The sequence below is a fragment of the Moschus berezovskii genome, chromosome 8, assembly GCF_049115385.1.
Source record: "Moschus berezovskii isolate FMDL1 chromosome 8, NW_MosBer_1.0, whole genome shotgun sequence".
Taxonomy (NCBI): domain Eukaryota; kingdom Metazoa; phylum Chordata; class Mammalia; order Artiodactyla; family Moschidae; genus Moschus; species Moschus berezovskii.
The window spans coordinates 59400891-59427901 of NC_142467.1; the positions used below are offsets into that span (position 1 = coordinate 59400891).

Here is a 27011-nt window from a genome sequence, read left to right on the forward strand (position 1 = left end):
GAACCAAGTCAGGGGGTTAGTTGAAGATGGAGAGTGAGGCCAGAGAGGCTCATTATACCAATGTCTCTACTCTTGCATAGGTTTGAAATTTTCTGTATTAAAAAAGTTAGTGGTGGTTTCCCTGGGTTGTAAAATTATGAGTGATTTTAAAAAACTGTTTTCTCTATTTCTCATGTTTCTATAATGAGCAAGGATTATGAGCAGAAAAAAGTAAGTCGCTATTGGTTTGTTTGCTGAATGGCTGCCCAAACAGAGGGAAAGATAGTGTCCCCCGGGGAAGGCAGAATAGAAGGGGAAGGGCAGTGTGGTGCCATCAAAGGAGAACAGAGTGGGGACCAGGGGAAGCCAAGTGGAGATTCTCCTCTGGGCAGAGGCTGGGAACAGCGGCAGGGATGGGCCTGGGGCACAGCCTGAGAAAGGAGAACTGGCTTGCTGGGCTCAGGCTTGAGACAACAGCTCTTGGGACTAGACGCCAAGGAGACAACCTGAGCACAGATGGTGGCAGAGAAGAGGAGCACCCAGCAGGCACGGACTTCAGAAAACTCCCTTTTGTTCAGGCAACGTGACACAGCACTGGCTTGAACCTGAACCAGGTTTACTGAAGTACTCAACACTAGCCCTGCCCTGAACCTGGTGTGCCAGCAGCCGAGATGGGCCAGAACCAGGGTTCAACTGAATGAGAGAAACCACCCTTCTTCATCCTCTTACTCCCATCGACTCATCAGAATGGCAGCAGGGAAAACTCCCACCACTCTGTTGATCATGAGAGGGCTCACCACAGGGCCTTTGCAAATGCTCTTTCCTCCACCTGGAATGCTCTTCCCCTTTCTTTCAGCTGGTTGATTCTCAACCTCACTTCTTCCTGATGTCCTCTTGCCCCCTGACTAGGTCACATCCCTATTGTATACTCTCAAGACATACTGTATACGCTTCATTGCACTTAGGATAGCTGGAATCTCACTTTTTTTTTTTGAGTAATTATTTGATTAATATTTGTCTCCCTCAACACACTATAAACTCCCTGAGGGCAGAGACGGTGTCTATCATATATCTCCTATACCTAAAACACCACCTGTTACTATTTACTGAATGAATGAAAGGGAAATCACAGTTGCTGAACCAGACCCCTAACACTGATTTTGTCTGGGCCCCTGTTGCAGCTCAGTCAGAAATGTTGATTCCTTCCCCTTCAAGCTACCCGAGGAAGGGAGAGTTCCTGAGCCTTCTTCTCCATCTCAAGAGCTCCTACGTGTACTTAGGCTACCATGTCGCTCATATAATGAAAAGGGACTTGAGGGTGGGATAAGCACACAGTTCAGAGGGCATATCCTAGGCCACTGCTGAGGCTCCCAAGGCAGCAGCGAGCTCTGCTTCGGGGCCAGTATATGGCCTGGGGTGGTGGAGGGTCAAGGAAACACAAACTGCCCTGTATTTCCCATCCCCTCAGCTCAAACATCACTTCCCTTTATCCCCCTCCCTCATCACACTCACATAACTGTCTAGAACTTACTGTGATTTGTAACTAGAAATGCTTTTAGTGCAATGTGTTGTCAATTTTCTGCCTTCCCTGCTGGCATGGAAGCCTATGAGTACAGGGATTGTATCTGCTTGTTCACTCTTATACACTAGTGTTTAGCAAAGGACCTGGCTCATAGTAGATGCTCAATAAATATTTGTTGAATAAATAAATACATGAGTGAATAAATGAATGACCTAATGGATAACCTGCAGGAAGGCTGGCAAGACCAGCAGGGAGAAAGGAGACAGCTGGGGGCAAGAGAGGGGCAAGGGCAGTCCAAATCAGCAGGTTTGCTGCTTTCTAGGGGCCTCGGCCAGGAACTGCCTGAGACCATGATACCAGAGGCAGGATTCACAAGCCCGGGACCTGGAGTCTCCACCTTGCACCAAGGTGTCCTGGGCTCTGGTGGCAGTGAGGACTCAGCACCTGTAGCACTTGGATGGAATGTGGGCAGCAAGTGTCCAGCTAGCAAGGAGCTGCGGAAGGCAGCCCAAGCTCTGCCCTCCCTCTGTCTTCTGGGCCTCTTGGACTCCACCAGGCTCCCGACTTCTAACAGGGAGGCCTGGCCCAGAGCCCACCCCTCTCCCCTCAGACCAACTGCAGGTCTTTTGCTGAAGTCCTCCCCCACTGCACCCCTGCCCCAGGGTGTTCCTGTCTTAGCAGGAATTCATACCAGATTGATCTGGGCAGCTGGAGCAGCCTGGATGGGAGGGTGTACTGGGGAGAGAAGGGATCAAAGGCTCTGTGTGTGAGGGGCAGGGGAGGGAGAGCGCCTGGCGGGTACAGGCGCCTGTGTGTGTACTGGCTTGCCCACAAGTTTTAAGCAATGACAGACAGGGAGAGGGACGCAGAGTAAAAGTCAGGATAAAAGATGAAGAAAGAACGACAGAGAATGAGGCGAAAAGAGACAGAAAAGAGACTTAGAGAGAGATACAGAAAGAAACCCAGGCTGAGAACAGAGAGGAAAGCAAAAACAGTGAGAAATCGCGATTGGAGGCAGAAGAACACTAGGAAGCGATGAAAGGAGGACAGACAGAAGTCAGGGACAGAGAGAGGAAGGCAGAGAGAGAGAAAAGGAAAACAGAGACTGCGACTGAGGAGGAGCCACATTTATTCACTGATTCCACATTTATTGAGCACCCAGCCAGAGCAGGCGCAGCGAAAGGCACAGATCAGCGCAGGTGGACACGAATGCAGGACCGAGATACAGCAACAGAGAGTCAGACAGAGACGAGGAGGGAGGGACGGGCGGACCAAGACAGGCCGAGCGGAGCGGCCAAGGGCGTCGGAGCCCAAGGTCTGCAAGGAGAGGCAGGACCAGGGGGCCTGGGCGGCCCGCCCCTCCAAGGCGGCGCTCCCTCCTCAGCCCCACCTCCAGCTGCCTGGCCTCCCTCCCCTCGGCCTCAGCTGCTTCGTGCAGGCTCTGAGGAGCCTCTGACTACCGACAGTTCCTCCTCTCCTCCTTCTGTCCCAGATTCCTCTGCCTGAACCCCAGTCGGGATGGAGGGCAGCCAAATCTGGGGCAGGGGGACGGAGCCAGACAGATAGGTATAAAAAGCCTCCTCTCCACCCAGAGACCAACCTTATGACCATGCTTCGCTCCCACAGAGCCCCCAAGATACAAGAAAAGGTTTGTGTGGTGGGGCTAAGGGAATGGGATGAGCATGTATTCCCAAAACAGCCACAGTAGGAGCCTCTTCCTTCTGGGGTTTGTGCACCAGCCCCCAATACCCCAGAAGGTCCCTGAAATCCGGAACTGAGGGAGGAAGCCATCTGGAGCAAACGCTGAGCCCTCCCTCCCCTGCCCCATCCCCTCCCGCGTCGTCACTGAGCAAAGTGCCGCAGAGGGGGCTGGAGAGGCAGTCACCTACCCGCTGGTGCCGGGCCTCTGGGCCTGAGAGAATCGCCAGTCCGTATTGGGTGGGGCTTGCTGTGGAGAAAACAGAGGGAAAGAGGCTGAGTACCCAAAAGGGCTAAGATGAGGGTGGGGCGGGCTCGTTTTAAAGATGAGTTACACCCTCAGGTCTCAGAGGTCTGAGATCCCAAGAGACAAGTAAAATGACATTTATCCAATTGCAGTGAACAAACCCAGGTTCCTTTCCTAAGCAAATTGCCCCTTCTTCTTGCCCCCCACCTCAGAACTCCTGAGCTGAGGTTCAAGGGGAACCGGGGTGTGTGAGTGTGTGTGTGTGCGCACACGTGCGTGCAGAGAAGGGCTCTCAAAGTGGCAGGGGAGGCTTCTGGATGAGAGTTCCACCAGCCCTAGAAAAAATTTCATTCAGCCCCTCAGCTGGGAACAAAGCACCCTCTGCGGCAAGATGGCTGCTGTTCCTGGTAACCCTTTTCATGCCAGGCTGGGCCTTTATACATTCAGAAGGACACCTCCTTCAGACCCTCTCTCTCAAGGATCCCTTCCCACAGCTAAATACATTATTAATTTAGGAGTCACGCCAGACTGGGCCTTTGCAGGGCATCCAAGCCCCAGGACACCTCTCACCCCCAGAATTCTGTGCCAGACAATGGCTGTGACTAAGGAGGAGAGAACAAGGCTGCTCTGTCTGGGATGGAGAGAACTGCTGGGATGGAGCCCAGCAGAGATCAAGCTCCCAGAGCCTCCAAGCAGAGCCAAGTCAATCTCCAGGGCTCCCAAGGCACAGATCTGTAGCCATCCCCCACCTGGATGAAGGTGTGGGACTCGAGCCAGTCATCGCACTTCCAAGTTCCTCCCAGCCTTGCCAGAGGATGTGTTATCCCATCACACACTCTCATGGAGCACTCCTAGAGCTGTTTCCTCGCCATTCTGGAGTGCTCTGGCAGTTAATTCTCACATTCACTCCCCAGAGAGGAGAGGAGAGGTGTGAGCATCTCCAATTACACTGGGGAGAAGCAAGACACAGGGGGCCAAATGACACACTCTAAGTCTCACAGGTGGTAGTGATGTGAGGAAACCCAGAAACTTAGCATCTCCAGGTACCACAGGAGTCACCAGCACCATTCTGCAGGTGCCATGGGAAGGGCACAGGGATGCCCAGCTCTCAGTCTCAGCATTCTTCGACACAGCGGAACCTAAACCGAGATGCAGGAACCATGACAGACTGGAGGTCAGGACCAAGGAGAACTCACAGCCTACATAAGCACAGCGGGTCCAGGTTTGTTCAGTTAGGGCTGCTCAGGGATAAGGAGCCCCAGTAGACTTTTCTCCATGAACAAAGCCCTAAAAGGGGAAAGAATGTCTACCTTTGCCTCATCCCAGCAGATGTAAACCGTCCCTCCTGTTCTCCACCTTTAGAAGTACCAAGTGACTGAAAGCACAGATTCTGGAGTTAAATCTAGGTTAGACCTTTGTCTATCACTCACCATGTGAACTTGAGCAAGTCACTTGACCTCTGTGAAACTCAGTTATGAGGGAGGGCGAGGAATGCTAGTACCTACCCAACATAGGTGTGAGGAAGAGCAAAGCAGATGCTTTGGTTCTTAGAGAAAATCTGTAGTAAGGTTCTCTCAATCAGTTATCAGAATCCCATGGTAGTGTTGCTCCGAAATGTAATTGATTCGGTAGGGGCAGGGTGGAGTACAGACATATTTTGACTAAAAGCTCCTCAAGTTATAGAAACTTATGTTATTTTACAACAAACATTTCCCCAAATATGAAAGCACCCTGCTGGTTTCTGGCAGAGGTCATGGTTTTCCAACAGCAGGGGAAGGAAGAGCTTGCCAGAGTGTTAGATACTATGGTGGTGGTTTATGGTGGTTTTGTCACTAAGTCGGGTCTGACTCTTGCAACCCTATGGACTGTAGCCCATCAGGCTCCTCTGTCTGGGATTTTCCAGGCAAGAATACTGGAGTGAATTGCCATTTCCTTCTCCAGGGGATCTTCCCGATGCAGGAATTGAACCTGGGTCTCCTACACTGCAGGCAGATTCTTTACCGACTGAACTATGAGGGAAACTTTGGTCACCTCCAAAGTCTCTGATGTGGAGAAGGAAATGGCAACCCACTCCAGTATTCTTGCCTGGGAAAATCACATAGTCAGAGGAGCCTGGTGGGCTACAGTCCATAGGGTGGCAAAGAATCGGACACAACTGAAGCAACTGAGCACACAAAGCCATGATGGTAGATCGCTGGGCCCACTGTGGGCACAACGGAGCCAAAAGCCTATGTCTAAGTGTCCAGAACCTAGGTGCTCCAGGCTTCCACTTCCAGCCATAGGACGGGTTGGTGGTGCCACAGAGGGCCGAGGAGGCCTGTCCTACACAGGCCTGTTCACTTGTCCCAGGCCGGCCCCACTGCCCCTTGAGCCACAGGGCAGTTTGGCCTTCCTGGGCAAGGCTTCTGGGCTGGAGGCACCCACCAACCTCTGTTCAGTGTCTGGGCCCAGATCGACCCACCAGCCCATGGGTCACAGAGTCCCACCTGCCCCGCACCTACAGCCCCCACAGTGGCTGCAGCATGAGCGACTCGGGCTGCCAAGAGGCCCGCTAGGAGGCGACCAGTCCAGGCCGGGGCGGGGATAAGTGGGACAGCCAAGACCTGGTATCTCCCTCAGGTTAAAACCTCTGAGGCTGGCAGCAAGGTGGGAGGGAAGCTGTGAGCTGCTGGGACAGCCCGCTGCAAGCGGCTGGCAGTTAAAGGCGGCGTATGAGGACAAGGATGGCCAGGTGCGAGGGGCGAGCGCGGGTGAGGCGTGTGGAGCATGTGTGCTGTGCCTGGCACATGGGCCAACCACGGACGCATTGGTTTGATGTGGGAATAAAGAGGGTTGTGAATCACAGTGAAGTGACGGGTCAAGAGAGTAGGAAGAAAACTAAGAAGAAACCTCAAGACCAGCAGAGCGTGCCTGCATTGGAGCCTAGGAGGCTGGCTGCAGAAGGGCATCTGTGGCTGCCTCTACCCGAACCCGGATCTGATGGAAAACGCCAGAGTGATCGCCAGACCCCATTCTTTTCTGTCTGCGCTATCCTCTCCCCGCCTCACCCACAGTCGCCATCACCTCCCCAGGCACAGCGCCCCATCCCTGCCTCGGCCACACCTCTGCTTCCGCACAATCCATCCAAACAGTCCCGACATTCCATTCGACAGACATTCGAGTCAAGCCCCACCAGAGGGAGCGGATGCCAAGTTCAAAGTCCCTGCTGTGGGTGGGCAGCGTCTCCATCTCCGCCCCCAGGGGTAGCCCGGAGCCCCTCACCTGGCTCCGCTCCCGCAGCGTGTTAGAGCGGGACCGGAAGGCGTCGGGCTCCGGCGCGAAAGCTGAGGGCTGCTGAATGCTGAGGGGCCTTAGAAAAGTGAAGTCACTGCCGTCGGAGGCTGGGGAAAAGCACGTCCTGTAGCAATGGCTGTGCGAGTCTGTGGGCCGCAGCGTCACCTCCATGTACTTGAGTGTGCCGTCTGAGCTCACCTGTAGGTTGGGGCTGGATTGCTTATAGAACTCCCTGGAGGGCGAGTCCTGGCGCCCGCAGCACTGACCCCTACCCCCATCCCTGTCCCCCCGAAGGCACTTAGCTGACAGAAAGGTGAAGGTGACTAAGGATAAGAGGCTGGTGGCCGCAAGAGCCACAATGAGGTAAAGGGTAAGGTCTGAACGCTCAGGAGGGTGTGTGAGGAAGTCCCTGGATTTGGGCATTTCCTCAGGGTCCTCATCTTCCAGAACCAGCAGCACTGTGGCTGTGGAGGAGAGTGGAGGGTCACCATTGTCCCTCACCAGGACCACCACCCGCTGGGTGTCAGCGTCATCCTCCAGTAAGGCCCGGGCTGTTCGCACCTCGCCAGTGTGTGCAGACACCAGGAACAGCCCTGGGGCTGTGGACTGTGGCAACAGTGAATAGGAGAGCCAGGCATTGTGGCCTGCATCAGCATCTACAGCTGTCACCTTGGTGACCAAGGAGCCAGGAGGGGCAGAGCGAGGGAGACGCTGGGGGAGTGAGAATTCCCGACCCGGTCTAGGGTGCAGCACAGTTGGGGCATTATCATTCTGGTCCAGGACAAACACGTGGAGAGCGGTGCTGGCGTGCAACGGGGGAGAGCCAGAGTCTCGAACGCCCACCACAACCTGCAGCATCTGCAGCACTTCGTAGTCGAAAGTACGCTGGGCAAAGATCCGCCCATCCTCGGGGTTGACATACACAAAGGAGGAGGCTGGGGAGCCGTGAATCTGGTTCCCTACAATAGAGTAGGTAAGACGGGCGTTTTCCCCAGTGTCTGGATCGGAGGCAGCCACGGTGCAGAGAAGGGAGCCTGGAGGCTGGTTTTCTGGGATGTAAGCTGTGTAGAGCTGCTGGGTGAAGTAGGGTGCATTGTCATTTACATCTGAAATGTTGAGCCTGATGGTGAGATGCGTGTGCAAGGGAGGCGAGCCCTCATCACGGGCCAGCAGCTCAATGATATAGTGGGATGTGGCCTCACGGTCCAAAGGCTGGCTGGTTAGGAGTGAGTAGTGGTTCTCAGAAGGCTTAATCTGAAATGGCAGGTCTGGAGAGAGATCGAGGCTCACTTCACCATTTCTCCCTGAGTCCCGGTCCCGCACATTAAACAATCCCACTACCGTGCCCACTGGGGTGCTCTCCAGGACAGGGTTGACCAAAGAGGCCAGCAGGACCTCTGGGGCGTTGTCATTGGCATCCCCCACATCCACTTGAATCACACAGTGGCCTTCCATGGCTGGCTGTCCCTGGTCACGTGCTCTTGCATGAATTTCATAAAAACTTGACTCCTCGAAGTCAATGGGACCCAACACATGGATTGCTCCACTGCTAGGGTCTAGGCCAAAGAGGTTCCGCACTGCCTCAGATGTATGGTCTCCAAAAGAATAGTCTAGTTGGCCATTAGTGCCCTCATCTGGATCAGTAGCATTGAGGCGGAGCAGCAGTGTACCCACGGGTGCATTCTCTGGGAGTCCCACACGTAGAACTGAGGACTGGAAGGTTGGAGCATTATCATTGATATCCAGCACAGTGACAGAGATAAGGGTGGTCCCTGAGCGGGCTGGGACGCCCCCATCCACAGCAGTGAGCACCAGCTGATGTCTTGCCTGGGTTTCACGGTCTAGCTGCTGCTCCAGCACCAGTTCCGGGAACAGCTTCCCATCTTTTAGGGTCTTCACATTCAGAGAAAAGTGGCTGCTGGGGCTTAGAGTGTAGAAGCTCACACTATTGGTACCCATGTCGGGATCCTGGGCACTATCCAGTGGGAACCGTGCCCCCAGCGCAGCTGACTCTGAGATGCGTATCTCTCGCTCAGGGGTGGCAAAGCTTGGAGAGTTGTCATTGAGATCCAGGATTTCCACCTCTACACGGATTAGTTCCAGGGGGTGTTCGGTCACCACCTGTACTGGCAGCAGGCAGCTGGTGCTGGCTGCACACAGGCTCTCTCGGTCAATTTTCTGATTCACTGCCAGAGCACCGCTCATCAAGCTCAGGGAAAAATATTGCCCATTCTCCTCAGCGCCCAACCGCAGCCGGCGGCTCAACAGATCTGTCACCTTTAAGCCTAGATCCTGAGCAACGTTCCCCACCAGCGTCCCCGGCTCAGACTCCTCCACCACAGAGTAACGAAGCTGCCCAGACACCCAGCCCCAGCAGCACAAGGACAACAAGGACAGCACTTGCCATTTCCCAGCGAGCTGTGTGGGCGTCTTGGGCCCCATGACCCAGAAGTCCCTTCCTGGACACTGACTCTGTGCTGTCCTGTCTCCAAGGTAGACCCAGGGCTTGGAATGTAGCAGCTGAAATCTCTTATGTCTCCTTCCAGCCTCTTAAAAACTGCTCCGAGGTTTGTCTGCCTGCAGCAGTTCTTCTTAGTCACCAAATGGCGGGGGTGGGTTGGGGGGGAGGGGAATTGAATCTGAGTGGAGCTGGGGAGCTGGGGGAGGAGAGGCGGGCAAGAAGATCAGATCCCCCACCTCGGCTCTAAGTCTGATTGGCCCAAAAGTCTGTCTGCTCTCAACCAATTATAAAGTCTCCTCAGTCCTGGAAACCTTAGGAACCGGCACTGCAAATCCGTGTCACAGAAGCCTCCTACCTCCCCACTCATTTCGTGCTGCAGGTTGATTCAGTTCCCTTGGCAGCAAAGTTTGACAGCTCAGATGGTGCTCAACAGGGAAGACAAAGTGGTACAAAACTTCTCAGGGTTCCATCCCAGCAACTTCCTGTGTAACTTCAGAAACTCCCACTATTTCACTTGAACCATCAAAATGTTGTCCTTCTCCAGGAAGCAAAGCCCACTTGTTACCCCCTCCCTACCCCATGCTGCCAAACACTGCCAGAGTGAAAGAAAAGATTTGCTAGGACCCTTCAGAGTCTTGCTTGGACTCTCCAGCAGTACTTTGAGGAATCTCAATGTCATCGATTGCTATAAGGGTTCACTTTTTCTGAGATTCCACATGAGCTATGGAATGGGCATCACAGTTTGTGCTGGGGGATTAGAACACTTCTAGGATTGATCCAGGTCAGCCAAGGAAGGTGACTAGAATCTAGGCATGGCCTCTAGGCTTTTTGGTTTCATCAGTTCAGAAGAACTCTACTTAAAGACTCCCAGATTGGCTGTCTCTATGAATTCCTCAGCAGCAAGACAGGTTTTGATACTTAGTGATATCACCTACTGCCTTTCCCCCGCCACAGAGAGGTAATGTTCCTCTGCCCCGGTTGACTTCATCTAGCTCTGATCCCAATGGGGACTTGATTGGGAGACCTGAAGACCTGGGACAATAAGACCCCTGCTTCCACCTTGTTGCCTCTCTAATCCCTTGGCTCTTTCCTCTTATGTTTCAAGAGGGGCTTCCCTGCTGGCTCAGTGGTAAAGAATCCACCTGCCAATGCAGGAGACGTGGGTTCAATCCCTGGCTTGGAAAGATCCCCTGGAGAAGGCAACGCACTCCAATATTCTTGCCTGGGAAATCCCATGGACAGAGGAGCCTGGTGGGCTACAGTCCAGGGTTGCAAAGAGTCATTTGGAACTTAGCGACTGAACACCAAACAACAACATTTCAAGCTGAGAGTCCCTTTCACAGTGGGTGAGGGAGTAGATGACACTGTGGAGCAAAGATGTAAGTTTCCCGCAGTCCACTGGGGAGTGGTAACCTAGAATTAAGGTATTCCAGACCCTGGCCCCTCATTCAGGATGAGGAGAGAAAGCCACTACCTGGGTTTAGGTGCATCTCGCACACAAGAGCCTCCACGTGCTCCACATTCCAGCAGCGTGTTTCCACAACACCCCATCTCTTGATCACTCACTTTCATTTCTTACTCTCAGATGAGGGCATAATCCACCCCAAATATTAATCTGTGAAAACTTCCTGGTTAATTCACAAAACACTTCTAAAGCACCTCATCTACCACACAGTTACCACTCACAGAAGTGGCAACATCACTACAGGCTCTTACAGAGAGACCAATATATTCTCTGGGACATGGCCCAGCCGCATGCCTGCATCAGAATAACCCTCAAGCATTGGCTGAGCCTGCAAAGGTCTCACCTCTAGCCCATAGAGAAGATCAGAGGGTGGGCAGCTTGGGCGAACGGGTTCCCCTGCCATAGGTGCACTGGGTGACTTCACCATCATGAAGCTATCACTCCGAGTGGGTGCAGAAGCCAAGGGTGTACAGCCATGAGAGTGGCCGCCCACATCAACAAACTTGATAGGATCATCTGACCCTAGCTGGATTCGGAGGATCCCATTGGAAGGAGGAAGCCCCTCCCTCCTTCGAGACCGGGTGAGACAGGCACAGGTGCCAGCAGGAAAGCAGGTCATTCCACAGGCAGCCCCACGCAGGCACTTTGAGATGAGCGCCACAAATGAACCAAAGGAAACAAAGCAAATTGCCACTAGAGATACAGCCAAGTAGAGGGTCAAGCGGGATTCTCCTTCCCTTGGAGCTGAAGACTCTCGAAGATCAGGGACAACTGGATGAGTGTCTTCTTCCAAGGACACCAGGAGAGTGACGGAGGTAGAGAGTGGTGGGCTACCACTGTCTTTCACCACGATGACCAGCTTCTGCGGCGGGAGATCAGCTGGGATGGGAACAGCTGTCCGCACCTCCCCGGCATAGCGGGAGACTGCAAACAGGCTGGGATCTGGGGCCTCCAGGAGCTGATACGAAACCCAAGCATTGTAACCTGAATCCAAGTCCACAGCGGTCACCTTTGTGACGAGGTGGCCAGCACCAACTGATGGAGGCAGTGCTTGGGGACATAAGGAACCAGGCCGAGCCCTAGGGCGGAGTACAGCCGGGGCATTGTCATTGAGGTCCAGCACAAACAGACGAACTGTCACAGTGCTACTAAGGGGTGGGTTGCCCCGATCCCGGGCTTGCACCTCAAACTGCAGTGTCTGTGTTTGCTCATAGTCAAAGGATCGAGTAGCATGAACAGCTCCCGTCTGGGGGTTCAGGGAGATGAAGGAGGATGCTGACACATCTCGATTTCTGGGCTCGAGGAGAGAGTAGGAGATAAGTGCATTCAAGCCAGAGTCAGGATCAGAGGCTGCAAGGGAGCAGAGCAGGTCCCCTGGGCGATTGTTCTCTGGAACAAACACCTCATGTGACCTCTGGAAGAAAGACGGTGGATTATCATTCACATCCGAAATGTTAAGGAAAATGGTCCTGTGGGTACTCAGAGGAGGGCTCCCAGCATCAGAAGCAGTAACCATGATATCATAGCTGGATTTGGCCTCTCGGTCCAATGGCCCAGCAGTCACCAGGGAGAACTGGTTCCTGAAGGCGGACTTGAGGGCGAAGGGCAAATGGTCGGGAATACGGAGGCTCACGTCCCCATTTGAACCTGAGTCAGGGTCCTGCACACTGATGAGTGCCACCACAGTGCCAGGCTCTGCACTCTCGGGGAGAGTCCCCAGCTCTGAGGTCACTATGATGTGGGGGGCGTTGTCATTCACATCCAGGAGATCCACCCGAAGGCTGCAATGTTGCTCCATGGCTGGAGAGCCCCCATCTCGAGCCCGCACATCAAATTCGTAGTAATTCTCACTCTCAAAGTCTAGGGGTCCTTGAAGGGTAAGCTTTCCATTAGTGGGGTGCAGGCTGAAGAGGCTTCTCACACGATCAGGGGTGTGACCACTGAAAGAAAAGGTGACGTTACCACTGGGACCCAGGTCTGGGTCGGAGGCATTGAGCTGGATGAGCAGCATGCCGGATGGCGCGCTCTCCAAGACGCTAATTCTATAGCTGGATTGCTGGAAGGCTGGGGCGTTGTCATTCACGTCCAGCACTGACACCCGCAGCTCTGCTGTGCCAGATCTCGGGGGGTTCCCGCCATCCACAGCAGTCAGCACTAGGCGGTAGTCTGACTGCTTTTCCCGATCCAAAGGTTTCTCCAGGAGCAGCTCTGGGACCAGACTGCCGTCACTGCGCTTCTTGACATCCAGGGCAAAGTGTTCATTGGAGCTTAGTCTATAGCTGCTGATGGAGTTGCTCCCCACATCTGCATCCTGAGCCTTTTCCAAGGGGAAACGCTGTCCTGGAGGAGCTGCCTCCCCAATTTCCAAGTCCAGCTGCTGCCGAGGGAATCGGGGGGCGTGATCATTCACATCCACAATTTCTACCTCTGCTCGGTACATTTCCAAAGGCCCTTCTGTTACAAACTCCAGGGGCACGATACAGCTGGCACTGAGCCCACACAGTGCCTCTCGATCGATTGGATTCTTGATGAGCAGGGCACCGCTGTCCAAATCCACACGGAAGTGTCTTTGGTTCACCTCTCCAGCGACCTGCAGCCTGCGAGCTGCCAAGCTCTCGGTATCCAGCAGGAAATCTTGGGCGACATTCCCCACAAAAGTCCCTTCCTGTGACTCCTCTGGGACCGGGTATCGGATCTGCCCACCAACGTAACCCAGGTGGCAAAAAAGGAACAAAAGGGTAGCCCCCCGGCAGATTTGTACCCAGCCTCTCACCTTGCCGAGCATTGCTGCTGCCCGCTAGTTCTCTATCTGGTCCTGAGAAGCCCCAGAAGCTGACCCGCCCCAAACAGCCACAGCAGCTGGAGACACCTATCTCCCTTTCCCCACGCCAGCTCTGGCGCGGCTGGGCCGGCGCCGCAAGGGTTACGCGCCGTTTTTTGCCGGTGGCGGGGTAGATTTGTCTGCCTTCCTCCACCCGATTGGCAGACAGCGACTCCTGGGCTCAGCCAATAGGCTAAGCAGAGAACGTCCCAATAGCAGCAGGGTTAATGCGACGCAATATTGGAAGAAGGAAAAAAAAAACAAAAACCCACCTATCTTTTCGCCTTCCTCCCGCTCAACAGCATTTCCCCCGCCATGGGTTATTACCTCTATAGAGAGGCAGACAACATATACGTTTTTGTTTATTTTTCTAATTCACCAATCCCCACCCCATCTCACCCCGCCCCTTTTCGGTGGGGAAAACAGCGACAGCCTGAGAGCCCTAGCAACCTGCAGCCCAGAGAGTGAATAGCCATTTGAGACTGGTCACTTTGTTCAAGCCAGTGCTGTCATCCACCAATATTCTAAAGGAGTAGCTTCTGCCTCATTCTGATTGTATTAGAGCAACAGCTAATTGGAAGCACTGCTTTATACAAAAAACTCTGCCCCTCTGCAGATTATTCAGAAACATATCCATCTCTTTGCAGAAAAGGCTTACACATTAATGCAGCCTATTAAGTTTATGCAGTACACAATTCTGTTGTAACAGAAGGCACAGCAGAAACCAAACCTCTCTTACTCAGATACTCACTGGTGATATACTTAATTGCCATTCATTGATTTCAAGGACAGTATGGAAGGAATGAAGGAGAGGGGGAGAAGCCAGGAGAGGGAGATGTTCCAAATCAGTAAAGAATCAGCTTGTCTGGGAGAGGCTAAGGACTAGATCTCATTACCTGACAGAATGCTAATGTTCACAGATTTAATAGCTTTCTTGAATGATTGAGATCAGCTGCCAACAGCACCAGAGCCTACAAATCTCCTTTATTTGACACCATGGTATGCTTGATATGTTGTTAATTACCAACTGTGACTGTTTCAAAAGAGCAAGTTTTTCACCGAGCCCTAGGGGGCCTTTTGGCAAGGGAGACTTGATCTCACCCTCCCTGGAGCCTGGCTATCACCTTGCACAAATGCAGAAAGATTGTTCAATTCACACTGTAGTTACCTGAAAACTGTAACTAGAGTCACAAACACACCAGAACACAAAGAGAAAAATCTATCCCGATTTGCATGTGAGATTTTTTTTTAGTTCATCTGAATCCTCACCTAGGCTGCCAATTATTGTTGGTGGTAGTATTTAGTTGTTAAGTCGTATCTGACTCTTGGTGACCCCATGGCCCGCCAGGCTCCTCTGATCATGGGATTTCCAAAACCAGCAGCAAAACCAGAGGTTATCCTCCCAGGTGTTTTCCTCGAGCACTTGATCTTCAAGAATATCCTTTTGATGGTGAGGCCAGCAACCAACATTTTGGTCTCAAAGGGAGGTATCTGCTTTCTGTGTTCTTTCAGCCCCAAACACCTAAACTTTCTCCCATGGGAATGACAGGTGTAAATCAGTCTGACTTATAAGGTGTTTATGCCAGGATTCACTATCTCAGTGGAATGACACCATCTTCCCCCCAAGCTGCCAGTGGGGAGGGGTAAGGAGGATCATTCTTGACTCATTCCTCTTCCATCTTCCCTTTATCATGTCAATGAATAAGTGCTGATAATTTCCCTACAGTTACATCCCTCCGTCTATACTTGTCACTGTGCTGGTTCAAGCATTTCTCAATCTTCTCAAATACAGTAATAGCCTTCGAAATGTTCTAAATGTAATATAATAGCCCCATGTTACATTATGGGGCTTCCCCAGGTGGCTCAGTGGTAAAGAATCTGCCTACAAATGCAGGAGACACGGGTTCAATCCCTGGGCCGGGAATATCCCCTGGAAGAGGAAATGGCAACTCACTCCAGTAATCTTGCCTGGAAAATCCCATGGACAGAGGAGTCTGGTGGGCTACAGTCCATGGGGTGGCAAAGAGTCAGACATGACTGAGTACACATGCAAATCTTCTTCAGTCTCCAGTCCCAATATCCCCAATCCATTATGGCAACTCACTTCACCATTCTTGCCTGGACAATTCCATGGACAGAAGAGCCTAGCGGGCTACAGTCCATGGGGTTGCAAAGAGTCAAACATGACTGAGTAAGCATACACAGACACATTTCATTTATGGCTACCAGAATAATCACTCCAAAACAAACAAACAAAAACTCTGACATTATACCAGTTCTTCAATGACTATCATGGATATAAAATAAAATAAAAAATCCTTAGCATAGCCTAAAGGTAACTCAATATTTAACTCCTGCCTCCTTGCTTCACTGTATCTCCTGCAAAAGTTGTTTTACAAATACACTAAGGTTCAGCAATAATAAAAAATCTTTATCCCGCTGCATGGAATTTCCTGCAAGAGTCCCTCTCTACTCGCCTTTCCCCTTTATTATCTGACAAACTACTACTCAACTTTCATTCTTAGATCAAGCATCATCACCTGTATGAATTCTTCCCGATTTCCCCAGGCTAACTGGGGTGTTTCTTTTCCTTTGCTCCCATTGCTTCCTGTATTATACAGATCTCCCTTATCATTTTTGTGGGTGAGTGTGCATGTCTGTCTCCTATGGTACTCCGTGTGCCACAGGAGCAGGGACTGCGCCTTTTCATCTTTTAAAGTGTCTGGTACATTCACCAATACATGATGAATTAGTGCTATTATCACTTGTTAGTTCAACAAGTATCTATTGAATGCTTGTATTTTATGAGTATTTTATATTGAGTATACATTTTATATACATTACTTTTCATTCTCACACAATTTTGGAAGAGTTTATATTTGAGAACACAAGCTCAGAAATGTTAGGAGACTTGTGTAAAGTCTATCAAGTGCAGTATTAGGGTCTCCCCACTTTCACCTTTGGTGTGTTAGAAAGAAATAAAACCTCTTTCTGTAACATTTTAAATCATTTTCCTAATGGTTTGTCACCCCTGTAGCCATCAATTGACCCTTTTTGCTGGCTTTAATATCCAAGGACTAGACCTCTTATGGATCTCAATCCCTTTTATTTGCAAGTTGACACCAAAACAAACATAACTATATTATTAATACTTGAACTGGAGGATCATAAAGCCCGAATCCTATATATCCTAGACTTGACTTTTTATGCCAAGTATGTGATTCTCCCATCTCTAGCTTTTTAAAACAGTTGTATTGAGCTACATAATTTATTCATTACACCATACAATTCACCCCTTTAAAATGTACAATTTAATGTTTTTTAATACATTCAGATATACTAAAATGATGCAAACACCACAGTATAATTATAGAAAAATGTCTCCACCCCTAGAAGAAACACCATACCCATTGCTGAGCTCTAAATTTTTAAAGAGATAGTTGTCCAGGTGCTAGTGGTTGAGGAAGATTTTTTTCCTTAGATGACTGAAATATCTCACATCTTCCCTACAGTGCTTTCCTAGAGCTATTCTATACAATACTTTAAGGGTGAGAAATAACATTATAGAATTTTTTAAAGTTCAGCCTGGCAAAACAAGGCTGACTTCTGTGAATCCAAAATAACACTTCATTTGAAAAACATGCTAATTGATGGACAGGCATGTCTTAGGGCAATGCTTTTCAAATTTGTCTTCACACTGGAATCACTTGAGGACCTTCAAAAAATACCAATGCCTATGTCCCATCCCCGGAGAAGGCAATGGCAAGCCACTCCAGTACTCTTGCCTAGAAAATCCCATGGGCGGAGGAGCCTGGTAGGCTGCAGTCCATGGGGGCGCTACGAGTCAGACATGACTGAGCGACTTCACTTTCCCTTTTCACTTTCACACACTGGAGAAGGAAATGGCAACCCACTCCAGTGTTCTTGCCTGGAGAATCCCAGGGACGGCGGAGCCTGATGGGCTCCCGCCTATGGGGTCACACAGAGTCGGACACGACTGAAGTGACGAAGTGACTTAGCAGCAGCAGCAGCAGCATGTCCCATCCCAAGAGACTGCTTTAATCCATCTGGGATGTGGCCTGGACTTCCGGATTTTTAAAAGGTCCCTAGGTAATTCTGGTGTGCAACCACATTTGAGAACATCATATAAAGGAAAATGCCAGTTGTTTTCCAGTCTGGCCAGAAAAGCAGCAGCTGCTTCTCTCTGGCTTTCATCCTTCCTTAGCCTTTCCATATATGCCTCTGCTTTGTCATCTTGAACTGTCTCCAGGTTAGTAGCTAAAGAATTTTTTGGAACTATGACACAACAAACATTGTGCATTTATTGTATCATGCACTAATCTTGGAAAACTCTTGCTACTTCTTTTCCACATACTAAAAATGGGTCTAGAAAATAGATTAGCTTGCCCATGGACTCATGGATGGTAAGTGGTGGAGCTTCCTATGTCTAATTGCCAGATCCAAAGGTTGATAGCAATAATACACTTATTAGTAGCAAAGTTATAGTCGTTCTCCCACAAATGGAAGTGTGTTTAAGTTGCACTCCAAAACAAAGGCCTGGACACTATCCTGAATAAATGAAAGCTTTATCTTTTTTTTCAGGGTATGAATTTGCCTGTCACACTACATTTATACCAAAATAATAATAATAACAATAATGGTGAAAGGATAGGAATTAACAGGGCAAAAAGAACTTTCATTTTGTACTTTATGTCCTTCTGAATTTATTTTCAAAATAAGTATTACTTTTACTTTTATAATGAATGGTGCTTACCTTTGGATTTGGGAATAAAATTAGTTTTAATTTTTTCTTATATTTTTCCATATTTTCCAAATTTTCTATAATGCACATGTAAGTAATGTCCACATATTGTAGTGTCCTTGAAATAAAATTTAAAGGACGCTAGAATTTTATTTCTTTCATAGAAAGCCATCTGAGAATGAGGAAGAGGATCTGTGCAGTCAAGGGAAAATTATCAGCAAACCATTAGTTTTAATGCAGATGTGGCAATCATTTGAAAGATGGACAGATGAGCTAGTTTTTATATTCCTAGCAGCTGCCACTGGCTAGAGGTTTCCATTAACTTGTACTCAATGCAAATGATACCAGACTAAGCTCTGAGTGCTGAGATGGTGAGTTAAAGCTTAATGGCCCTTTAGCAGGATTGGTTAGTTGCTATGGCAAGTGAATGCTGAGGGTGTGAATTGTGTCCACAGATGAGTGAATTAACTCCACACTGTGTGGGACCACAAACCACACTCTAGCTGGGCCATCTCCCTCCCCCAAAGGCACGACGCTTGATCTGGGAAAAGTCAAGTAAAAATGTGGATGCATCATTAGGAAAACGTCTTGATCATTGAAAATGAAGATGGCTACATACATTCCTAGAAGTGATGCAGGAATCAAAAAGCATTAATATCATTCCAGGGTGACTTGCTAACCCTTACCTGTCCAGGAGGGGAGCTCTCTGCACCCAACACTTGCCTATAGAACACTGGATCAAGGCTCCGCAGAGTGTTCTGGCGGCTGGCCAGTGGGCTGGCGGCACCAGGTTTCTTCAGCAGTGGGTCACTGCGTCTTGAGTCAGTGGTAAGGTACACCTGATGGTAAAGGTGTGGAGCCATCAGGCCTCCCCGCACAGCGTCTGCGTGCAGAGAGGGTCCTGGTGTTCGGTACAGGGAGCTCACGGGGGCTCGATATAGGTCCCTGGACTGCTTCCATTTGTAAACTTTGAATATGATCACTCCTAACACTGTGACTGCGAACCCCACAGAGACCAGGATTAGAGAGAGAAGTAAATAAAAGGTGAGATTTTTATTCTGCTCCCTGGGGGCAGAGCCAGCCGGGAACTCAGCCAGGGCTTCAGGAGATTCCTCAGTTACTGACACAGTCAGGGTCGCAGTAGTGGACAGCGCTGGCTCCCCATTGTCTCTGATCAATACCGTGAGAGTCTGTCTGGGCGAATCTGTATCCTGGACTGGGCGGGCAGTGGTGATTTGACCGGTGTGAAGTCCCACAGCAAAAAGGCTCTGGTTGGGGGCTCCCAAGAGGCTGTAGGAGAGCCAGGCATTGTGTCCTGCATCTGGGTCCCAGCCCACCACCCGTGTGACCAGGTAGCCAGCAGCAGTACCTCGAGGCAGCATCTCCACTGAGCTCTGGCCAGGCCGGGGGTATAGGACTTGGGGGGCATTGTCATTGCGATCAGTGACAAATACATTCACACTGATGTTGGTAGCCAGAACAGGAGTGCCCCCATCGCTGATGTGAGCTGTTAACTCGAACTCACGGCGATCCTCATGGTCCAGGGGCACTAAGGATGACACGACGCCACTGTCACGATTTATCGTAAAATAGCGACCCACTAGGCCTATTTCAGCTCCTTGCTCTAAGAGAAAGAAGGAAAGGCGAGCATTCTGCGGGGCGTCGGGGTCCCAGACACTTAGGTTTAGTATTGGAACACCAGGAAGGTTATTTTCCTCAACGTAAACATTGTAGGAAGACTGGGAAGATTGTGGAGGGTTGTCGTTGATGTCGGACACTTGCACCCGCACCGTCGTGAGGGCCGAGAGAGAAGGGGTTCCCGCATCTCGAGCCGTGATGCTGAGGTTGTATTCTGGCACGGTCTCCCGATCCAGGGCTGCACTGGTTTTCAAAGTGAAGTAATTCTTGAGGGAAGATGTAAGGCTAAAAGGGAGACCTGGTGGAACCTCGCATGTCACCAGCCCGTTCTCCCCAGCATCCAGATCCGTCACACTAAGCAAAGCAATGACAGTTCCGAGAGGGGCGTCCTCGGGGACTGGGCTGTACACGGAGGTGACTGTGATCTCCGGGGCATTGTCATTTACGTCCACAACCTCTACCAAAACTTTACAGTGTGCTCCTTCGGGATTGGCGCCCTTGTCTTTGGCCTGTATGTAAATCTCATGGAGTTTGGCGTCTTCGAAGTCCAGTCGACCCTTGACTGTCAGCATTCCGGTAACAAGGTCCAAGGAGAATAGTTCCCGCACGCCAGCGCGGTTGTGGCTGCCGAAGGAGTAAATGATTTCGCCGTTGGGGCCTTCATCCAGATCCGTTGCACGGACTTGCACCACGCGAGTGCCGGGGAGTGCATCCTCCAGGACACGAGCCCGGTACAAGGACTGGTTGAAGGTGGGCGCATTGTCATTCGCGTCTAGCACAACGATTCGAATAGGAAGGCTAGCGGAGCGAGCCGGAGTTCCTCCGTCCAACGCCGTCAGCACCAGCTGGAGATCTGGTTCTCGCTCTCGGTCCAGGGCGCGCTCCAGGACCAGCTCCGCGTACTTAGTGCTGTCTTCCCGCGTCTGCACTCGAAGCGCAAAGTATTCGTTTCGGCTCAACTCGTAGGTTTGTAAAGAGTTGCTTCCCACATCGGGATCATGCGCGCTCTCGAGCGGAAAGCGCGTTCCCGGCGCCACGGCCTCGCTAATCTCCAATTTCATTTCCCGAGTAGGAAAAGAGGGATTGTTGTCGTTGATGTCTTGGATCACCACTTCCGCGCTGAACAGCTCTAGTGGCCTCTCCACTACCAACTCCAGAGTTATGGTACAGGAGGGCAGGGTCCCACACAGCTCCTCTCGATCCAGGCGATCGTTCACGAACATCTCTCCGGTCTCCCAGTTCACCTCAAAGAATCTTCGGCTAGCTCCGGACACCACCCGGAGCCTGCGAGCTGACAGGCTGCCGAGATCCAAGTCAAGGTCCCTGACCACGTTGCCCACCACGAAACCCTTCTCTCTTTCCTCCAGGATCTCATAGCGAATGACGGCGGCGGAAGCCTTGTGCAAGGCACCCAGAAGCAGCAAAACTCCCACCACTCTCCCGGTGCTTACCAGTCCGCCCCTCCAGGCCTCTGGGACCATCTCACTCAAAGACAGTTCCTCTTAGCAGGGTCCAGATCGTCCCGGCTTCTTTCCCGAGAAACTTTCAGTGGGTTAGCGCTCGGGCGCTGGGCTCCGAGTCGGACATGGCTTTCTGGATGCCGCTGATTTGCTCTCCGGCTGTTCAGTCTCGGCCTCATCCCGCGGCGCCGAGAGGGGACGGGCCGGGGCCAGATCTCCAGCGTCTCCATTGGCCGACAGCGGCACGCAGAGTCCCAGCCAATAACTGCACGAAATATGCGCCAGCGCCGGACTCTCTGAGCGGGACAAGCACTAGCGCCGGGAACTTCTTTCCTTTGGCTTCCTTCCAGAGTTTACAGCCAGAGCTCCTTGGCAGAAGCTGCACATCCGAAACCCACCTTAGCTGGAAAGCCAACTACGGGGTGATGAAGCTGGCCTTCCTGCAAGTCTAAAAGCCTAACTAAGGCCTGTTAAACATTTTAACCGCTATCTTTAATCCCTAAAAGGGGGTTAAAACGGATCCAAAAAACGACATAACGTTTCCTGGTTTACTGGAGGACTAGGTAAAACTCACCTAGCTGGACTCTACTAGTAGAGAGGCGTTTAGCATTTTTTTTTTTTTTTGGAGGTGTTAATAACAATTTTAGTTTTCTTTCTTAACAAATGTGACTGTAGCATTCCGGTCACTTTCCCAGTAAAGAAAAATCTACAGGAGCTACGACTGTTTGGTTTAACTTAGTTTTGTGAAATTTAAAAACATAATTCAGATGTCTTTTTAAATTGACTGTTATTGCTTAGTTCTTATTTCTTAACAATGAGGGAGCAATGTGAAATTTTTCTATCCTATTTGTCCCAACAAGCATAATCTCAATCAGAAAGCATAATTTCTAAAGTTTCCCTTTACTTGATCAATCTGTTTCTCAAGATATGAGGCATGCCACAGAGAGACGTTGCATTGCTAATAAAGGATAATATCCCCTCTTCACTACCCCCTCCAAAAGAAAAAGAAAAATGACCAGGTTTTATCACCTAGGACCTTTATAAAATGATTGGGATATCCAAAATACAAAACCTTTAGGCAGGGAATAAAGAGTCTGAATTTTTCTGCATTTATGATTGTAATCAAACAAAACAGTAATAACTAGGATAATGAATAAGAGAGTCAACTATAAGTTAGAACCCAGTCATACATCCTTTGAAGACAAACTACCCTCTAAGGGTTCCTGTGTTCTATCTTATTAAATCAATAAGGCAGATAAAATTCTGGCATCAGAGTAAGTCAATGATATACATCTCCCATTAAATACTAGATGTAAAGAATCACATACTATTTCTGTACACATTAATTGCATATAGTCCTTTCTGAAGTTTAACTGAAACTTGAGGCCAAGCAGCAGAGAGACAGGTTAAATAAGTATATAGGAAGTAAGGATATACAGGATATTTATAGAAGAGATGAAAAGCCATATTTGACTTATGTCAATACTTTAATTCATCTTTTAAAACCTCCAGTTTTTAAATACTCAAAATTGACAATTGTCTAAACAACTACAAAGGCTGATCGTATTAGATAATTAGAATATAGAATTTAGAACATACATAGTAGCCCAGTCACTTGCTACTCAGTGTGAGCCAAAGACCAAGAGAATGGACGTCACATGGGAGCTTGTTAGAAATGTTCCCACTCCAGACCTACTGAATCAGAACTGCATTTTAACAAAATGCCAGGGTGATATGAACGTATATTAAAGTTTGAGAAGCACTGATCTAGTGGGTTTTTCAGATGTACTGATTTATCAAACATTTTCCCCCATTCACAACTTAACTGACATTCTGGTTTTCAAAAACTAGCTTTTAAAAGCTGAAATAGTTTTCCCTTTAACAATAAATCCCATAGTTTTTCTAAGACCTCTTCATTAGCTAGCAGAACCCTTCTTTTCATACTGTTCATGGGGTTCTCAAGGCAAGAATACTAAAGTGGTTTGCCATTCCCTTCTCCAACCAGTCTATCCTAAAGGAAATCAGTCCTGAATATTCATTGAAAGGACTGATGTTGAAGATGAAACTCCAATACTCTGGCCACCTGATGCGAAGAACTGGCTCATTTAAAAAGACCCTGATGCTGGGAAAGATTGAAGGCAGGGGGAGATTCAATGGACATGAGTTTGAGTAAACTCAGGGAGTTGGTGATAGACAGGGAGGCCTGGTGTTCTGCAGTCCATGGGGTCACAAAGAGTTGGACACGACTGAGCAACTGAACTGAACCCTCCTTGGATCCACTGTTCACAGTAGCCAGAGTGATGTTCTTAAATTTTTAATTGGATCGGAAGATTCTCCAGCTCACTGTTCCTCAGGAGCATCTTACTACTCTTGAAATAAAACACCAAATCTTTTGCAATAAAACACCAAATCTTTTGCATAGTATCCAAGTTCTCAAGCTTTCCCCTGCTCTGGATATTCTATTGTGCTGCTGTGTGGTTATCAACGAAGCTCTCCACACAGGCTGCTCCTCTACCAGGAAAGTTTTTTTCCTTTCCTTCCCTTTGCTTATTTCTACTGATCTTTCAGGTCTCAGTATAAATGTAATTTCCTAATAGAGGTCTTCTCTTCAACCCTAGTTAAAATCAGGATCCTTTGTTATGCTCCCTCAGAGAACCTTATATTTTTCTTTGTTGAACCTAGCACAATTTAAAATTTTATAATTCTATAGTGCTTAAGCATAATGCCTGCTTCTCCCACTAAGAAGTGACTAAATAAAGCTGCAAGAAGGCAGAGACCATGCCTGTTTTGATTATCACTTGCCTCCTCAGTGACTAGCACAGTAGGCACTTAATGCTTCATTTTTTCCAGCTTTATGGAAGTATAATTGATAAAATTATATGAATTTAAAAGGGGTACAACATGATTAAATATATATACTGTGAGATGATCAACACAATATATTAACACATCCACCACCTCATCTAGTTACTACTTTTTAATGTGTGTGGTAAGAACGCTTAAGATTTACTCTTAACAAATTTCAAGTTATACTACAATATTGTTAACTATAGTCACCATGTTGTACTGATTCCACAAATTATTCATTTTATAACAAAATTTTACCCTTTGACCAACATCTCTCCATACTTAATACAAATCAATATAGCAATCTTTATGCTAATGGTACAGTAATCATAAAAAGCAGTAAAGATTATATATATTCATTTGTGTGTATCCATTTTCCCTAGGAGAGAACATTTTTGGAAGACACAGTCTCTGCCTTTTAAGCTACCAGTGGCCCTAATTAAACTCTTTAACTTAATGATTTGAAAGAGAAAACATAGTTTGCCAAAGAGCCAAGTAAGGTGTGGTAATGTAACTCACACTGGACAAAAAACTTGCTGTCACCTACATCCAGTGAAAATGGAAGTACTAGTGTACAGGATCGATAGAATTTTCCAGTCTCTATCTTTTTTTCCTCTCTATTTTATGATTCCAAGAGAGCCTCTGATCAACAAGATGCAGCAAACAATTTTAAAATAGAAAGTGAATATATTACAGTGGTTAAGAGTATGCCTTAGTGAGTCAAAAAGACTCAAGTTCCAAGACTGCATATTATACTCAGTAGCTCTGTAACCATGAAGGCTTTATTTTTTAAATTTTATTTATATATTTTTGGCTGTGCTGGGTATTTGTTGCTGCACAGGTTTTTACTCTAGTTGTGGCAAGAGGGGGCTACTCTCTAGTTGCAGTGTGAGGCCTTGCCATTGGGGTGGCCTCTCCTGTTGCACAGCACAGGCTTCAGGGCATGCAAGCGTCAGTAGTTGTGGCTCCCCAGCTCTGGAGCACAGGCACAATAGCTGTGGCGCACGGGCTTAGTTGCTCCGCAACATATGGGATCCTCCCAGATCAGGGATCCAACCCCAGGTCTTCTCCACGGGTAGGTATATTTTTTACCCCTGAGCCACCAGGGAAGTCCTGAAGCTTTTATTTTTAATTTTTATTTATCTATAAAATGGGAATAACAATAGTACTCCTTGACATAATCACAGCTATATCAATCTTTTCTTTTTTAAGAATAAGGATTACAAATTCTATTCTATTTTATCTTTATTAATATTTATTTTTGGCCACACAATGCAGTATGTGGGATCTTAGTTCCCCCACCAGGGGTGGAACCCACAGCCCCGGCATTGGAAGTACAAAGTCTTAACCACTGGACTGCCAGGGAAGTCCTCTCAATCTTTTATGTTAATCTTTTAACAACTCTGTACTTATCATAGAGCTCACATGGACAATCAGCGATTTCAGCAATTTTATATAGTTACAAAACCAACACAAACAACCCAGTTTTAGAATGCTGCCGTCAACCCCCAAAATCCTTTATGCCTGTCTGCAGTCAATTCTTGTTCCCATCCAAAGCTTCAGATAGCCACTGATCACTTACTATATAGTTTTGCTTTCTTTAGAAATTTCACACACAAAAGAGAAATTTTAGATGAAATACCAAGTCACACACGTCAAAATGACCATCATTAAAAAGTCTACAGGACTTCCCTGATGGTCCAGTGGGAGAATCCCCCTGGCAATGAAGGGTACACGGGTTCAATTTCTGGTCTTGGGGGATCCCACATACCAAGGAGAAACTAAGCCCAAGCACTGCAATGACTGAGCCTGTGCTCTAGAGCCAGTGCTCTGCAACAAGAGAAGTCATCACAACGAGAAGCCCATGAACCATAAAGAAGACCCAGAGAAGCCATAAATAAATAAATTTATTTTTTTAAAAAAGTCTACAAATAACACATGTTGGAGAGGGTTTGGAGAAAAGGAAACCCTTCTACATTGTTGGCAGGAACGTAAGTTGGTGTAGCCACTGTGGAAAACAGTAAAGAGGTTTCTCAGAAAATTAAAACTGTAACCATTATGACCCAGCAATTCCACTCCTGGGCATATATTCAGACAAAACTAATTTAAAAAGATACAGCAGCACTATCACAATAGTCAAGACATGGAAACAACCTAAATGTCCATCGACAGAAGAATGGATAAAGATGTGGTACATATATACAATAGAATATTACTCAGCCATAAAAAAAGAACACAATACTGTCATCTGCAGCAACAGGGATGCAACTAGAAATTTTCATAATAATTGAAGTCAGTCAGAGAAAGACAAATGCCTTATGATGTCACTTATATGTGGAATCTACAATGCGGCACAAATGGGACTTTGCAGGTGGTCTAGTGGGTAAGACTCTGCACTCCCAATGCAAGGGACCCGAGTTTGATCCCTGATTGGGGAACTAAGATCTCGCATATCAAATAAAAACAAATAAAAAATAAGACATGAATGAACTTATCTACAAAGCAGAAACAGACTTGCAGGCATAGAGAGAAGACTAGTGAGTGGTTGCCAAGGGGGAGGGAGGAGGGATAGGGACCATCTGGAGTTTGGGGTTGGTAGATGCAAACTATTACATTTAGAATGAATAAACAATAAGGTCCTATGTGTACAGCACAGGGAACTATATCCAATCTCCTGAGACAAACCATAATAGAAAAGAATACAAAAAAGAATGTATACGTGTAAAACTGAGTCACTCTGCTGTACACAGAAATGAACACAACACTGCAAATCAACTATACTGCAATAAAAAACCAAATGCATAGCCTTTGTATCTGGCTTCTTTCACTTAGTATAGT

General features: G+C 48.5%; 1 protein-coding gene across 1 annotated transcript in view; it reads right to left on the minus strand.

The window, feature by feature from the left end:
- LOC129558481 (protocadherin gamma-A4-like) overlaps positions 1-27011 on the minus strand; it is a 152295-nt gene that overhangs the window by 13490 nt on the left and 111794 nt on the right. The window contains exon 3 of the mRNA XM_088839294.1: positions 3391-3449. Coding sequence (XP_088695420.1) covers positions 3391-3449 — 59 coding nt within the window. The remainder of the gene's footprint in view (positions 1-3390; positions 3450-27011) is intronic.